Genomic DNA, 17003 nt, shown 5'->3' on the forward strand with positions numbered 1-17003 from the left:
TTTTGTAGACTTTTGCTCAAGTTCCACAATGTATTAGCTTTTTGCTTGTCCCAATACTTTTGCTCAAAAAAAAAATTGTCTGGGCCCACAATTGACTTAAGAGCATTTGCCCCAGATTTGTTTTGCTTCCAGTAAGTATCCCAACAGTTTGATTCTTTTAATGAAATGACGGTCATGCGACCATCACAAACACCCCTCGCTGCCATCTCAACTCCTACTCACCTTCCCAACCCCAACACAAAAAGAGAACAAAAACAGTATTTGCAGTGTGAGAATATTTACACGGAAAACAACAAGAAAAAAGCTACGTGGTGATTTTAATCTTATTCAGGAAGGGGGGAAGAAAATAAATAAGACTAGAAATTCTCTTTTGTGTCCACATTGACAGCAGGACACAAATAAACTCAACTATGTCGCCCACGTGTGGCCAGAACAAAGTATTAGTCGGCAGTTGAGTGATTATTGCCAAACAAAAAAAAGGAAACAAAGGTGGGTGATGTCGAATGGATACATACTTTGCTGGTCTTTTAGTTTCTTACAAAAGGAGGCGTTTGGAAAGTTGCTACATGGATGATTGTACAGCTTGTGGGGCGGCGGCAGTGGCTCCTCATAGCTTGAGCTCGTTGGCCACCTTGGAGGCAATGTTCTTGAAGGCCATGGACGAGCCGGTGATCCTCTTGAAGCGCACGCCGTTGAGCGAGAGGCGCGGCAGCTTGCACACCTCCATCTCCCACTGGACCAGGTTCTCGGCGTGCCCGTCGCCGTGGACGCACAGTAACAGGAAGCTCTCCTGCTGCTCGTAGTCACAGTTGTTGGCATCCAGAACTTTGCGGATCTCCCGCATGATATCGGCCGGCTCCATGGAGCTGGTGGTCCTCATGCTCCACGTGAAGCGCAGCGAGCGCGGCTTGCCGTCCTTGCCCTCGCCCTTGGCCTCCCCGACGGGCACGTGGCGGCTGCGGACACACGCCACACCAAACGTCACACAATACACACATCAAGTAGAGGGGGTCTTGACATTCATTGTGGCCACAAAACACTCACCAAATTCAAATGTAAAATATATGGGCACAATATGTTAACTCAAAATGGCAAAGTTTGGTCCCAAAATTTTAGTTAGTTGCTAACAGGGCTGTGGACTTGGACTCGGCCATTTTTGCCGGACTCTGACTCGGTGCTGATTTTGACCGAGTCCACCAATAAAAAAAAAAATACGTTCAATTTTATTTTCATCATGCTGCTGAGAATGCGCGTAGGAATACTGTCCACAGCCCTGCTTACGATCAATGCGGCCAAGTTGAGTTACACTTAGGCTAATGTTTACATTATGTACTAATGTCAAGGACGATTGTCACCCAGCTTATATCATTGATGTGTTTCGATAGTTGTGGGGTCGTCACTAATTATTTGTTTAGATAAATGTCTGAGCTATAATGGTGTAATTAATGATTAAAAAATATAATCTTACATGTCCTGTGTTTCAGAATGGTTATTTAACTGGGCGAGAGTGTGTGTTTTCAAGCGTTTTGCCTCATGCCAATGGCACTCAGGGCTAAGGGTGGGCTTCAATGACTATTTTTGTAAAGCCACACATTTAATACCATGTCAAATAATATATTAGAGTGTAGGTCATGTTCCAATGTATCCACTTCTATCGGTTAAACTGTCAACCGTACATTTATGACTACGCCATGAGTGATCTATGTTATGAACTAGCACAACTCTGGTAGGGCAGGGAAAATGTTATCGATCCGACGTCCGATTGGAACGTCGCCTCACTTTTACGTCCGCGCTCTCAGCAAGGGATCCTATATAAGCCAAACCAGCCATTGTGAAAGCAGTTGCGTTCGTTCTGGTAGATTTTGATCTAAATTAGCCTTGAATAAAGACTAAGCAGTCACATGAATTAACAGAAAAAATGGACAGCCAGACTCGGACTCGGTGGTCAAGAGGCCGGATTCGGACTCGGTGCAAAAGTCCGACCGAGTCCACAGCCTTGGTTGCTAAATACACATTTATGACCACAAATACTAATTTATGATGAGAAAATATAAATTATGGTCACAATAAGTAAATGTCTGATTACAAAACATTAAATTGTGTCCAAGAGTAATTTGTGGCCACAAAATTTAAGTTTGCAGCCGCAAATTGGTAATTTTCCTGGTTGGCCAAGCAGATTGTTTAGCTTTTTTGTATCATAAAAATAATGAAAGCAAATGAAACATCTGGAAGAATTCATCAACTTGAACATGCTGCAGCAGGCGTCAAGAGGGGAGGGGGCGTTTGTTTGACACAGCAACATGCAGAAAGAGCAAAGACACAGCAAAACAAAACAAGCACAACGGCAATGACGACATGCAGCCAACAAGACAAACCAGACGAAAATATCCTGACAAAATGTGTCGAAGACGGAGCGCTATGGATGCCGTGGCCCCTTTCCCACCGACTCTGCCCAAAATTGGCTCGTCAGGGAGGCAACGCTGATTCGATCAAAAACGAGGCGTTGCGACGCGAATTTGCCAATCGGACATTTTTATAATCGATGACTGACGAATGGGATGGAAACGGATATTGCCCAAAAGTGCATGTGAGCCGCAAGTGTTTTCCTTGTCCACTCGGGAGTGCTATTTTTACATGACACACAGTGTTTTATTGGTGGTGTAAAGTTGGGATGCCACTTTAGGCAGCAGCTAGAAAAGGGCCGGCCGGGCACCACCGGACAGGAAGGTTTTTGGGGCGGCTGGTCGGGTAAGCTCACCTTGAGCCCTCGAGCCTCCCGTTTCGCTCAAACTCTGTGGAGACTCTGAGGGATGCGCGGGAAGACGAAGACAAGGAAGACAACAAAAACAAGAAGAGGATGTGGATCTGGCTGCTAGCATTTTTTCCCCATCCAAGCAAAAACAGCAAGTAAAAAAAAAAACTCTCGGCTCTCAATGTGTCTGGTAACCGTGGCAACGGCAACAAACTCCGGCTTCACACTGGGCACTCCCACTCAGGATTTGTCGTTTGCTTTTAAATGACGGGACGCAAACTCGTGTGAGTGAAGGAAGAACACAGCGTGAGAGCAGCTGTGGCACAGGTGGACGGCGCCCCCTGCCTGCCTGCCTGCACGCACGCACGCACGCACGCACGCACGCACGCACGCACGCACGCACGCACGCACGCACGCACGCCTTCTGGACGTACGTACGGCGGACCGGCGCTACTCGCGAGGGAAAGCCACTGTGCAACTAATAATCACTCAAATTGCCATTTTTTACAAAAATAGTTGCATAAAGATTTTAAATATTTCTCTGAGAAATTCCCTGCAAGATGGCAAATTTGTGAAACCAGTATGTAGCGTGTGAGTGTGTGCAGCCGGGCGGCATGTTAGTGGCGTGCCAGCGGTCGGGCGACAGCGCAGGCGGGTGGGCAGGCAGCCGGGCAGGCAGCGCTGGTCCTACCTTTTGGTAAACCTGAACGACATGTTTCTACAACAGAACCACAACACACAGGAAGAAGGACAACAGAGACAGCGTCAAACGATGTCCCGTCGTATGTTTGGACTAAGGGAAAGGGACATGAAAGCGGCCACGGCGAAAAACACAAGGAGGATGGGAAGCTATTTTGTCCCATCTCTGACCCACTTGAGCCTCTGAGCAATTGGCAGGCTTTTGGTGGTTCGAGGTTGTCCCTGTAATATTGTTACCTCTGTTTAGTAAAAAAAAAAATGAAAAAACTTCTCAAAATGAGAGTTCCCACACAAAACACAATTTTTTTTTCACATAAAAATTCAGAAGTGTTGTTGATGAATCCCAACAGTTGTAACGATAAAATTCAGATTTGTAAGTTCCGTATTCAGTTGAGCAAAGTAAAGAGAGAATTTCGACATTGAAACAGTCATAAAAAGAAAAAGCAGTACAAAAAGCAAATAACGTGAAACATCAGAAAGAGAGGGAAAAAATGCGAGCAAAGCGAGGAGAAAGTGTCCTACCTGCGCGTGAGCTTGGAGGTGAGCTTGGAGAATAGGTTGCTGGTGGCGCGGCTGCGTGCCTGCGACAGCGGTGAGGCATCATGCGAGTGGCTGGGTGAGGCAGGCGGCCCGTTGTAGGTGGCTGTGCGCCGGTCGCGCAGCTGCCCGCCATGGAAGGTGCTGCGGCTGGCTGTGCCGCGGGGGAAGCGCAAACGCTCGGGCGTGGACGCGTTGGCCACACTGTGAGTGGACGCCACCGGGTTGTGCTGGCTGCCCGGGGACACCAATGCGCTGGGGAGGGGGGAAAAAACACACGTCAGGTCAGCCGGCATATTTGGGGCGACTCACTTGTTGCCACTCGCTTTGACTTTACAAGTACATTTTTGCCATAAAGTACGACAATAAAAATTTGAAAAAATATAAATGGCGTTTCACGCCTGGTAAGTGGAGGTGGGGGCCAGGAGGGGCGAGCACCGTGGGGTCAAAGTTGAAGGCAGAGGACAAATGACGAGAAGATTAGGATGAGGAGTGAATAAAAAAAAAAACCGCCAGATGCCATCAAACACATTTCACGATGCGTCATTCCAGCTCGCAGTCTGACGAGCAGGAGGCGGGAAAAGACGCGGGCTTGACGTGTGGGCTTGACGTGCGGGATTGGCGCAGACACCGGGAGACAGACGGGTGGCACTCCCGCCCCGCTGTCTTACTTGGCCGAGCAGAAGTCCAGCGCGTAGTAGGAATACGGCAGCGTGGCGCAGCCCGCCTGACAGGCGTGCAAGGGGCTGGGCGCCTGGCCCTGCAAGGAAGGCGAAGGGCTGGCGGTGCGGGCCACCCAACTGCTGATGAACGCCCGAAACAAGAGAATGAGACGGAAAAAAAGACAGAGAAAGACAGAAGGCAAAAAGGCGCTGAGGTCAAAGACCTGAGCAGGCGCTGGAGTAGGCGCTCACCTGTTCTCTTTCCCGTTGGGAATGACGGAGAGGCGGTCGGCATTATTGCGGTCGCTGCACACGTAGGTGTTCCGGCGCGTCATCCCCGCCGACGCCGTGTTGTTCTACAGGAGAAACGTGAGTGGCATGTCATTCTCACAAGTGGCCATTTTGGAGGCATGGGGACGCCAGCAACATGTCAAGCGTCTAAGGCAGTGGTTCTTAACCTTGTTGGAGGTACAGAACCCCTCTAGTTTCATATGCGCTTTCACCGAACCCCTCTTTGGAGAAAAGTTTAATTATTCTTTTCAAATTCAAGACATAAATGTATTTTACTAGTGCACAAAATGAGTCGTGCAAGATCATCACCTTGTTCAAAGAACAAAACCAACACAATGCAGGAACTCGCAACAAATTACATACCTGCAAATCAGTGTAACTTCTGCTGTGGCCTTTGCGAGACCAGTTCAGATATGCGTCATCACATTCACATGATAAATCAGGTGTGTTCGGACCTCCGCAGTGGAGGCTCTGCTGAACCCCTGAGACCGAACCCAGGTTAAGAACCACTGGTCTAAGGGGATCCAAGGGCGTGGTCCACTCACGGCGTGCGCGACGGCACCAGCTTTCCGGCGGTCAGGTATGTCGGCCTTGTTGGGGTTGTTGGCGTTGCCCAGCAACGGGCCAGCGGGTGGCGCGACGCGGCTCCCCGGGGCTCCTGACTTGCGCAGCTGGACTCCACCGTCGTCCTTTCCATTGTCAACGGCAGCCGTCTGGCTGCGCTTGGGCTGGGCTGTGCCCACCGTGGCGTTCTGGCCCACTGGAGAGGATGAGTGCATTTTGAATTGACATAAAAAAGAGAAAACAAGCCAAGTAACCAAACGAGGGACATATTAGGGCCCCTTGACATAAAGCTTCTGAATTTGACATGCCAACCTTGCTCGCTGTAGCGCCGCTGCTTGTGGTTGGACGAGGCGCTCCTCTGGACTTTGAGTTGCGAGGGTGACTGCCCATTGAGCTCGCTGTTGGGTCTAGCCTTGGCCAGCGACAGGTTGCTGTTGGACGCCGACTCGCCGGGCTCTGCCTGGGGGCGGAGGGCAGGAGGGATCAGGTGGGGCCGCTTGCCCAAGACGGACGGACGGCGCTTACCTCCGAGGCCTTCCTGCCCAGCAGCAGGTAGGTGGCGGTGATCTCGTCGTACTTCATCTTGGCCAGAGCCTCCTGGATCTCATCCAAGTTGTAGCCCATGCCCACCATCACATCTGCGCGTGCACAAACACACGCGCACACCACACACAGACACACGTAGACACACATAGACACATACAAACACACAAATTAGGGGCGGCAAACTGCAGGCACCACCAGACTCGCCAACAGCTTCTTTCTCCAGGCTGTTAGGACCCTGAACTCGCTACCCCCTTCTGCGTAGCGTGCGGCACTGTTGCGCTATTTTCTGGTATGTCTGCTGTACGCTCACTTGCTCCTTTTTTTTGCTCCTCTTATTTATTTATTTGTTGTGTTATTTATTCAGCACGCTGTTGTTATACTTGTTTACTTGTTTGTCTGTTGTGGGCCATGTCTTGTCACCGTGGGATAGGGGGGAACGAAATTTCGGTTTCTTTGTGTGTCTTTGGCATGTGGAGAAATTGACAATAAAGCTGACTTTGACTTTGATTTGTCTGCCCAAAATGCTCAGAAAGGATTTAGGCACTAAATCAGGATAATTGTTGTGTGGGCTTTTTTGATTATTCATTTCAATCATCAAACTGAATTTTTGTTTTGAAAACTATGAGTACAATTAAATTATGACTCTCCAATTCAACACGTAATGTTTTTTGTCATGACATAAATATTGACGGCGACGTGCTCAGGTGCGAATATGAGTACAATTAAATGATGGCTCTCCAATTCAGCACGTCATGTTGTTTTTTGTCATGACAAATGTTGATGGCGACGTGCTCAGGTGCCGGCACTCTTCTGTCGTGTTGCCGGATAATATCAAAAGTGCTGCTTGGTGTTATGTGGCCCAATAATTTTGTTATAAGGCTGCAATCCTCTATTTTGTCCCTGTGCCTTTACGTGAATTATTTACAGGGGGAGGGATCCCTCTCTTGGCTTTGCTGCGGTTACGTAAACTCCAGCCCACCACACCCACCGCTTTCATTAAGGCCTTATCCAGGACACAACGTTGGGGCGGGGGCGAGTTTGCTGCCTCTCGCCAGCAGCAGCAGCTTGTGTTTACTTATTTATCAGCACGTTTCTTCTTGGTCGCTTGAATGGAATGAGCCAGCGAGCTTGGGCCACCAAACAACAGCTCGCGCAAGAGCCTTGTTACGCAACGCCAAGATAAGCAAAGGATGGCGATGTTTTGGCCCATTCCATGAGCGCTTTGTGTGACTTTGTGGGTACCTATTCTCTTCTGATCGGCGATGTCCAGCTCCGGCTCCACGTAAGGCTTCAGATCGTCGTCTTCGAATCCGGCATTGATCCAGCGATCCTTCATGATTTGCTGCGGCAGAGACAAAGTTTTAGATTTTACGCGACCTCTACCGCTTGACACTTGTTTGTTCTGGTCTCCCGCCAATCAGATCAATGTCTCAGCTGGCGGAACAACTAATTATCATCGATCCCGCTTGGACACACGAGTGCCAGACACGTGGACGTTACTCGGCTGCCCTTACTATCACTCAGAGGAAAACATTTTGAAAAAGAAATTCAAGATCAAATTGTTTGAGGCGTCACCTCGAGCGTCCCGCGCTTGGCTGGGTTGAGCACCAGGAAGCGCTTGAGCAGGTTCTCACAGTCGGTGGACATGTAGAAGGGGATGCGGTACTTCCCTCGCAGCACGCGCTCACGAAGCTCCTGCAAAGCCAAGGCGAGTCAGCGCCATTTTCGGCATCGTCATGCGGTAGGTGCCACACCTCACCTTGAGGTTCTGCCCGTCGAAGGGCAGTGAGCCGCTGACAAGCGTGTAGAGAATGACGCCCAGGCTCCAGACGTCCACCTCAGGCCCGTCGTACTTCTTGCCCTGGAAGAGCTCGGGCGCAGCGTACGGCGGCGAGCCACAGAAGGTGTCCAGTTTGTTGCCCAATGTGAACTCGTTGCTGAAGCCAAAGTCGGCGATCTTGATGTTCATGTCAGCGTCCAGCAGCAGGTTCTCCGCCTGAGCACCGGGTTACGCAAAAAGAGGAAGTGTGAGAACGACGCAACGCAAAACTGGTTTAAAACTGGTTCCTTGGGAGAGCTGCATGTGTGTGCGTGTTCACCTTGAGGTCTCTGTGGACAATGTGCTTCTGGTGGCAGTACTGCACCGCCGATACAATCTGCAAGAGGAAGAAAAGAAGCAGTTTTCAGCTGTGCTGCTGCGATTGTTTCATTCATTTCTTTCAAAGCTTATTTCCTCAGCACTAATAAATAATAATAATGCTTGTTGCAGCTTATTTAAAATACTGTAAAAAGAAAATAAAGGACAATTGTAAAAAAACAAACAAACAAAAAAGATTCAAGATTTCAAAACAACTTTTTTTTCTAGGGTGGCAAAATTTCGCTTGTTGGTGAGTGGCCTCATCAAGACGTGACATGGCATGATGCCAGACCTTAATTAACTCGTGGAATCCCGACAGAGGCCTTTGGAAGAGTGTCGCGTTTCGCAGCGGCCGTGCAGTGCAGCCCAAAGCAGAAGGCTGCGGGCGTACCTGTCTAAATTTAGCTCTGGCCTCTTTCTCCTTCATTCTTCCATGTGCTACCAGGTAGTCGAAGACTTCTCCTGCAAGGACCAGGAAGCGGAAGCACGGTGAGGACAAGATGGAGGAGCTTCATTGACTGATCAATCAATCAATCAATCAATCAATCAATCAATCAATCAATCAATCAATCAATCAATCAATCCAACAGAAAGAATTGTTAGTTACATTTGTGTACTAAACAAAGCCATATGCCCAGCTATTCAAAGGGTGTGAGCATTTGTGCAACCCCAATATCTCACTTTGGAAGTTATTTCTCTGCATCGCTCTCATTTGAAGAAGGGGGTGTAGACTTTTTCAGATCTGCTGTAAACTCGATGCCTCTTCAGTCAACCCGCCCGGTAATCATCTCATTACAATGCCGCCAAACGGACGCAATGCTCCTATCAACAGTAATGCAATGAGAGCGCAGCTCTCGGCACATCGCAGAGAGCAACGCGAGTGTGACGGCGCATGTGATGAGGGGAGAAAATGAGACTCCCGTCTCATTTTCTCTCCTCATCACATGCGTGGAAGTGTGTGTGTGCGCGTGTGTGTGTGTGTGCGCGTGTGTGTGTGTGCGCTCACCTCCACTGGCGTACTCCATGACCAGGTAGAGTGTCCTCTCCGTCTCGATCACCTCAAACAGCTTGACTGGCGAGACGAGACACACAACAACAAACACACAACACACGTCAAGGACGGGACGCTTCGGCGTGCATGGTGATGAAAGAACGATAGGCGGACTAAAATAGCCCACGGTGGGATGGAAGACCAGCAAACCGACAGAAAATGATTCTAGGTTGATATTGGCGCTTTTGAAATGCTTTTTTTTTCCAACATAAAGAAAATGGCATTCAAACATGCAAGCACATCATCTAAATAAACAAATAAATAAACAAACAAATAAATAAATAAAAATCGGCAGATTTCCTCTCTCCTATTAGGTTAAGTTGCGCAAATGTTAAAGGACAAAGTAAAACAGTCAAGTGTTCTGTAATTCATAAAGTTATTGACCCAGTAGGTTATTCATTACATTTTCTTAAATGAATTGATTAGCTGAATTTTCTTTCTCAAATATCAGCATCAGGCTTAAAAAAAACAACAACAAAAAAAACATGTTGGTCGGTGCCCATCTCTTATGATTTTCATCCTGCTGATTCTCATGGCAGAGCTCCTGACGGCCAAAATTCAAACTTGAGTGAACGGTTGCTAATGATGACTTACCAATGTTGGGATGATTCAAGATCTTCATTATTCGGACTTCTCTGAAGAGCTGAATGTAAACACAAAGTGAAGATAAATGTGTGAAGAAACACATACCCAGTCATGAAAAGGCAGCTAAGGCAACCGGAAACACACAAAACCAAACAAAGTGATTGACTACATTAACAGCATTAATTAACATTAATTGCATTAACAACCACAAAGTGGCCATGAAGAACAAAAACAAACCCGTCACCTTAAATTCACATCGACAATGTCACCATCAGTAAGAACCAGTTTGTGAAGTATTGGTCGTTTAAAATGCGTATTTAAAGGCATGTGTATGTGCGGAGGGGGTGGTGAAACCATGTTCAAATGAAGACCAGGACCAAGAAAAGCACTGGATGTGATCGCGAACATCTGCTCTTCCTTCATGTCTTTTGGGATTAGTGTGTGGCTAATGCTAGTGACCGCTTTGGACATGGCACTTTTTAAGAAGCGAGGCTTTAAGAGATGGCTGATAAGTCAGGTGGAGCGCTCTGCACCCGACAGGACGTCCTCCAATTGTTGAGCACACAAAAGAGGGAAGCCGTCCATTTTCTAGCCCTGCCACCCATCAGAGCGGCGCGCGACCGTTGCGACCATTGTCATGCCTCATTTTCTCTGCCGGGTCATCCGGACAGCAGCAGATGTGACAAAAGGTCTGATCAACCGGATTAGCGTGAGGATTCAATCCTTAGGGATGCCGGTCTCTCTCCTCTCTCTCTCTGGGATTTGTCAACTCTTCATCGTCACTGTCAGCTACGGTGAGGGGGGGGTCCGACTGTTTTGTATTTAAAGCCTCACACGACAGTAATTTCACCTTTTCGAGTCTTTCAAGACAGCTCGGATCTCACAAAATAAACACGGGAGGAAATCAATCGCCCGTTTGTGTGCGTACACGAGCTCGCCCGTCTTTTTTCTGGGAGCCTCTGACACACAAAGGGTTACAAATCGATCGCGCTTCGGAAAAACTGATGGAAAACCACTGCTGGCCCGCCTGGGGTGGGCCAAAATAGCGGCCTTCTTAGTGGTGGCCGCCAATAGCGATTGCCAATACCTCAAACTGGTATCGCAACCCCATTGAAACGACTCTGCAAGCAAGAGTCATTCCGATGTGGTTGGGCATGGTTAGAAACAAAGGCTCCTCCCACTTGCCGTAGTTTCAATTGCATGTGACGTCTTGTTTGGGACGACCACGGACGCGCTTTACCGCTTTCTCACAGGATCGTAAGACGCTTGAGCAAATTGAACGGCCAGTTACCTTCTGAAGACTGTTGGGGTTCAGTTGCGTCTTGTCGATGATTTTGATGGCCACCTGCGTCCAAAGAACAAAAAACAACACGAGAAAAAAATTAAAGCAGACAAATGCACTTGAGGAAGGTACTATTTCAGTACAAAAGTTATTTTGGCGGTTGGGCGTTTTTATTTTGTCAATAGTGGGCTCATTCATCCCTATTAAATTAATTATGAATACGGAAATCATTCTAGTTTTATTATTAAAATAAACAATTTTACAACTCATTAGCCTATGAGCCAAAATCAAGAAGAAATAGCGCATTGAGATTTTTGATCAATTGAATATTTAAAAATTACGTATGCAAAATTGCTATGAGGTAGGCTAAGCTACTTAACTGGCAGCGGCAATGTTAGCGGTTACCTCTCTGCCGGTGAGGATGTGGCGAGCCAGCTTGACCTTGGCGAAGTTGCCCTTCCCGATGGTCTTGAGAAGGCGGTAGTTGCCCACGTGCGGCTGCTGGGGCTCGTCGGAGCTGCGAGAACGCACACCCGAGCGGGACGACTGGCGGCCATTGCCGTGAGAGGACGCGTGCTGCGGAAGGGAGACAACACATTATTCCACTACACACACACACACACAAAAAAAAAAAAAACCTTCGCTTTGACTTGAGCCTTGCCCGCACATAGATTTACAGAAACAGTACATTTACTTCATTATTTCTGTGGGGGGAGGGGCGTCAACCCGAATCGTGTGCTTGCGTGTCCGAGAGGGTCACGTGAACTTTGATGCTGGCTGCAATTCTTACCAGCATTGATTTCTTTTTTCTGTGTGTGCTGGTGTCTTTTTCAAAAGCAACTAGGGTTAAAAAATAAAAATAAATAAATAAATAAACGGATCGATGTCAGTCAGTATCAACCGAGCCATTTTACCATCATGCTGGCTGAAACTCTGCAATGCAGATCCAACTTTCAAGTCCTGCCGAATTTCTTGGAACCTAGAACCTTTGGTTCTGCGGCGCATAAGTTCCAGGGACTACAAGTGTCAAGAACGCAAGGTGTGAATGTGTCAAGCAATCAGATACATCCAACATTGCAGAGTCCGTCTTAAAGGGTCCGGAACCTTTTGAGAGTACTTAACCCAAAAAGACCCATAACCAAATTACCCCATCATTTTTGGACTCTGGGACGTTCCTGAGATTTTTTTTTCTTCAGGCCAAAAGAAGTACAGTGGAGCCTCGGTTTTCGAACGTCCCAGTTCTCAAACAAATCAGTATTCGAACAAAAAATTCGAGATTTTTTTGCTTCAGACGTCGGACGAAATTTGATTGTCGAACCTCGCGAGATGAACCAGGAGGACCAGCATGCCAACTGACTCCGTTCGTTATTACGTTCTCGTTACTCTGAGGATTGCATCAACTCTAATCATGCCTCCAAAGGAAGCAAGTGGGAGCAGTAAAGCTATCCTAAAACACTAAGACGCTTCTAAGGCAATTAGACAGTGAGCGCCCGTCGCCCTGCGGTTGCGCGATCGGACCTAATTAAGATCCCTGCGCACTGAGGTCCACTTAAATTTTGGAAAGTCCATTAGGACTTTAAAAATATTTTCTAAATTTTAGCGACCGCTCTGTCACAATAATGCGACCAGCGCGGTGCAGTTGCACGGTCGGCGTGGCGCTACGGTTGCACGTTCGGCGGTGCGCTGCAGTTGCGCGATCGGACAAAATTAAGCTCCCTGCACACTGATGTCACCTTAAATTTTGGAAAGCACATCAGGACTTTAAAACTATTTTCTAGATTTCAGCAACGGCTCTGTCACAATAATGCAACCAGCGCGGTGCAGTTGCGCGGTCGGCGGTGCGCTGCAGTTGCGCGATCGGACAAAAATGCGCAAACGAAAAAATGCTTAAAAAAGGCGTTTTTTTTTTTTTTTGGAACGGATTAATTTTTTTCCATTATTTGTAATGGGAAAACATGATTCGGAATTCGAACGATTCACTTCTCGAACAGCCTCCTGGAACGGATTGTAGTCGAGAACCGAGGCTCCACTGTACTACCACCTCTACATGGTATTCTTTTGGTTCTGATAATGAGCCCCAGAACTACATTTAGCCAACAGTGCTTGCATCCAAACAAAAGGCAAAACACTTCACTGGTTTCTTTTATATCAAACAAATTGTTTTAGGTTTTTTACCTGACATGTTTCGGCGGTTTCTTCCGCCTTCATCAGAGTGTCACAGATGTGATAGTGACGCGTCTTTATCAGCTGATGGATGAAGGCGTGGCTCACCTGTCAGATTTGACAGGTGAGCCACGCCCTCTGCTGTCCATTCACCTCTCCAGAATGCTGTTCAAGGTTGTAGAGAGCATCTAGGCTCCCAAATCCCTGTTGATGGTCCTTGGGCCCCGCTTGTGGATCTCAATGGCCTCCCTGATCCAACGCTGATGTTTATTTTCTTCAGTGCGGATGACTCTGGCCTTTTCCCAGTCCATGATGTGGTTTTCTCTTTTACAGTGATCGGTTATGGCTGACTTGTAGTGCTCCTGTTCTGCTTGTAGTTTTATTGCTCTTGTTTGTCTTGTTGCCGTCTCCTTCTCACACTCCTTCTTGTGTTCTATTTTTCTTGTGATGAAGTTCCTCCCTGTCTCCCCGATGTATGATTTATTGCATGATTTGCACTGAATTTCGTATATGGAATTGCATTTGTTTTCCGGGTTGACTTTGTCTTTTGGGTGGTCCAGTATTTGACGGAGTGTTGTATGTGGTTTGATAGGTGTGGTTATGTTGTATTTATTCATGGCTCTTTTGATGCGTTCTGTAATTCCTCTCATCAACAGGGATGAAGGAGCCTATATGCTCTCTACAACCTGGAACAGCATTCTGGAGAGGTAAATGGACAGCAGAGGGCGTGGCTCACCTGTCAAATCTGACAGGTGAGCCACGCCTTCATCCATCAGCTGATAAAGACGTGTCACTATCACATCTGTGACACTCTGATGAAGGCGGAAGAAACCGCTGAAACATGTCAGGTAAAGAACCTAAAACAATTTGTTTGATATATAAGAAACCAGTGAAGTGATTAAAAAAAGAAAAACAAAATGAACTTAGTACAATTAAAAGGCAAAACAGCAATCCAAACGTTCCTGGATAAAAGTGATAGAAAGAGATAGGAGCCCACAGTTGCAGTGAAAATGTTACAAACGCAATTTGAACCAACAACTTCCAAATGTCGTCACCTACTCAATCACAGATGCTTTAAGTCTTAAATTTGACCTCTCACATTGTTCACTCACCGCAGGAAACACAAAAGAGCCTCAAACCCCCCCCCCCCCCCCCCCCCCCCCCAACATTGTTTCAGGCAACATTTTTGTCTGGCTGGTGGTCTTGAGGTTTTTACTCACGAGGCTGCAGTGCCTCCTGGCCGCCTGCGAGCCAGTCATGTCGCCGCAGGAAGACGGCGGCGAACGCTTGACGATGACCACATGTCCACTGGCCCTGCAGACTTCGTCAACGCAGCTTGCAACTTCCCCAATGATAACCAGCGCAGGCCATGACAGGGACGAGGGGAGCTTGCAGGCAGATAATAACAATGTGCTTCAAGCCCACGACAGGCTGCCAACTGCGGTGGGAAGTTGCCCTTTCAGAATAAAAGCCTGATATTTTTCCAGGGGAGTCAAAGGGATTTTGGGAGGACCCCCCTGCCCCTAAATCTAGCTGCACGCTAACTTGTCAGGAGCCAAAGATGTGGTCCAGTAATGACATCCAGGAAGCTTTAGGTCACAGGAACACATTAGAAGCTTTTAGCTCCCTCAACTACAAATTGCCAGGATGCAAAGCTCCTGGAATTTCAAGTAGGTCATCTTGAATAGTGGCTTATTTTCAACCTTGGACCAACTTGCAGTCAGGTAAAACCGGGGTGGGTTCTTGCCCGAGGACATCCCCAAATAAATCCCGCCTGGTCTTTGATGACACCGGACCCGCAAGTGACACTTGAGCGCTTGTTGCCATTATCGAGCGTTTGTGCTTGGTTATCTGCAAATGTGATGACACATCACATTGTCATTCTACAAACGCTTGGGAAAACGACAAGGCTGCCAGAGTCAATACAAGCCGTATTGACAGATGGATGAGGAAATGGAGGAAAATCCATGAATTGATCAGTCCCTCGGTTATTATCTTAGCCCATCCCCTCCTATTGTATTTTCATGTATTAATTGTAAAAGTCTTTCGGAGTTGACAGCTATTAGGAGTTGCAGCAACTAATTCATTAGTTAACAACTCATTGTTATAATTGTCCAAGTCCTTTGATATAACATATACTGTTGTTATAATAAAATATATATTTTTAAATAATTCTTAATAACATCTGAATTAAAATTGCAACCCTTGTGAAAATAAGCACTGCAGAAATTCGACTGTTCTTTGCCAATATGGGGCTTACATAGTTTAGTGTCACGGCTTGTAATATTCACTAACAGTTTTGTCCAAATAGTAGACACCCGTTACAGTAAAACTCCCAAAACCAACAGTACAGTATAGTGGTTAAGAAATAACCAGCGCCTTATTGTGACAAGGCAGGTCGGAAGTGCGCTCGGTTGTGTCGCGCTTGTTTTGAGCAGTGAGTCAGGCAGGTTGCCTTCTGCTGGTCCCGAGTGGGCGGGGCTATGACGTTCTTTTCCAAACCCGATTGGTCGAGGCCCTTGATTGATAACCCTTGTAGCCAATAGTATACCGCCCCAAGCCATCACGCAAAGTAGAGTCTGTCCTGTACCTTTGCTCGGCTGGGGCCTAAAGTGTCCCCAACACGTCCCAAATAAATAACTACCGCTCAAGAACTTGATACAACTTTTAACTGTGACCAAAAACAAACCCAAAGCGTGTTCACACCAAACGAGGGGAATTGGGGAGGCCGCAGAGGAAGCCGATTTGTTTACAAAGTGCGGTGGAGAGAACAATACGCGAGGATTCAGTCCGATATGCGCAGCAAACTGTATGCCATGAGCTCCGAACATCACAAAACGGCTACTCACACTCTCGGTCGCCTTCTCGTTGACGGTGGGCAAAGGGGTTTTGGTGGACATGATGTTTCAAGCGAGGCTAAGCAGCTCGCGATCCGGTGACACCTCGTTCGATCCCGCGGCGGAAGAGGGACACAGTCGCATGGATCTCCGAACGAGTGGGGAAGCAACACTTTGGAGTGGCCAACAAAATAAAACGTGCAAATCGTTGTAGCGCCAGTCGTCCCGACTCCCGGGGCCAGTCGGGCCAAAGGGAACTTGGCCAACGTTTGACGGAGGAGCCGCTCGGCCACCACTTCCCAAAAAAAAAAAAAAAACCGCCCCGGGCTTTTTTTTTTTTTTTTTTTTTGCTCTCAAGTCCGCCTAGCAGCGACGAGCCATGGCCTCCAAAGTCGGGCAGCGGCGCAGTGTCGTCGGGTAGGCGGGATTTAAACGGGTTCGACGTTGTATTTCCTCGGCGTCGGCTCGTTTTGGTTCATCGCATACGGCCTAAAGTGGGCGAGCAGCTCCCTGGGATGATTTAGGTGCGACCAAAATGGCTACGAGTGCTCGGTGGCTGTGGTGGATTAGGAGGCGTTCAATGACTTCGCTCGGAGTCCGACAAATTACTTTCGTAAACACCGGAACTGGCCGTCACTCCGACACGCGAGATCCAAAACTGTTAAGCACTTGGTTATGTTCACACCCCAAAACGTCAATTTATTCGCCTTCAAAATTATATTTGATGTAGGAATGAGCTGTTTTCCTTTGCGAAGTAAAGTTACCCATATTACTGGGCGTTTTGCAGGGCTGATCTTTGGAGATCCAGACAGTGGCCTTCATGTGTGCGTGTAAATCTGAATGAGATGCTCATGGGTCATTTCATTAGACGACAGAAGAACCAAAGTGAGATGTTCG

The 17003-nt window shown here is 47.6% G+C and overlaps 1 protein-coding gene across 5 annotated transcripts; it reads right to left on the reverse strand.

Annotated features, from left to right (window-relative positions):
- Nucleotides 1-298: 298 nt before the first annotated feature.
- On the reverse strand, nucleotides 299-16690 carry mark3a (MAP/microtubule affinity-regulating kinase 3a). 5 transcript variants are annotated; one of them, XM_049739955.1, is made up of 18 exons: nucleotides 16119-16690; nucleotides 11512-11682; nucleotides 11116-11169; nucleotides 9834-9882; nucleotides 9195-9260; nucleotides 8580-8650; nucleotides 8151-8207; nucleotides 7811-8047; nucleotides 7627-7746; nucleotides 7294-7393; nucleotides 6031-6143; nucleotides 5818-5965; nucleotides 5487-5701; nucleotides 4903-5006; nucleotides 3974-4243; nucleotides 3444-3470; nucleotides 2759-2803; nucleotides 299-956 (listed from the first exon to the last, which is right to left on the reverse strand). In XM_049739955.1, the coding sequence occupies exons 1-18, from the start codon at nucleotides 16167-16169 to the stop codon at nucleotides 608-610; spliced, it is 2247 nt and encodes a 748-aa protein (XP_049595912.1). In that variant the 5' UTR covers nucleotides 16170-16690; the 3' UTR covers nucleotides 299-607. The 5 variants fall into 5 exon arrangements, with proteins under 5 accessions (XP_049595912.1, XP_049595913.1, XP_049595914.1 ...); XM_049739956.2 differs by lacking the exon at nucleotides 3444-3470 and having other exon boundaries at nucleotides 16119-16689; XM_049739957.2 differs by lacking the exon at nucleotides 2759-2803 and having other exon boundaries at nucleotides 16119-16689.
- Nucleotides 16691-17003: the final 313 nt, after the last annotated feature.

The sequence above is a fragment of the Syngnathus scovelli genome, chromosome 14, assembly GCF_024217435.2.
Source record: "Syngnathus scovelli strain Florida chromosome 14, RoL_Ssco_1.2, whole genome shotgun sequence".
NCBI classification, from domain to species: Eukaryota; Metazoa; Chordata; class Actinopteri; order Syngnathiformes; family Syngnathidae; genus Syngnathus; species Syngnathus scovelli.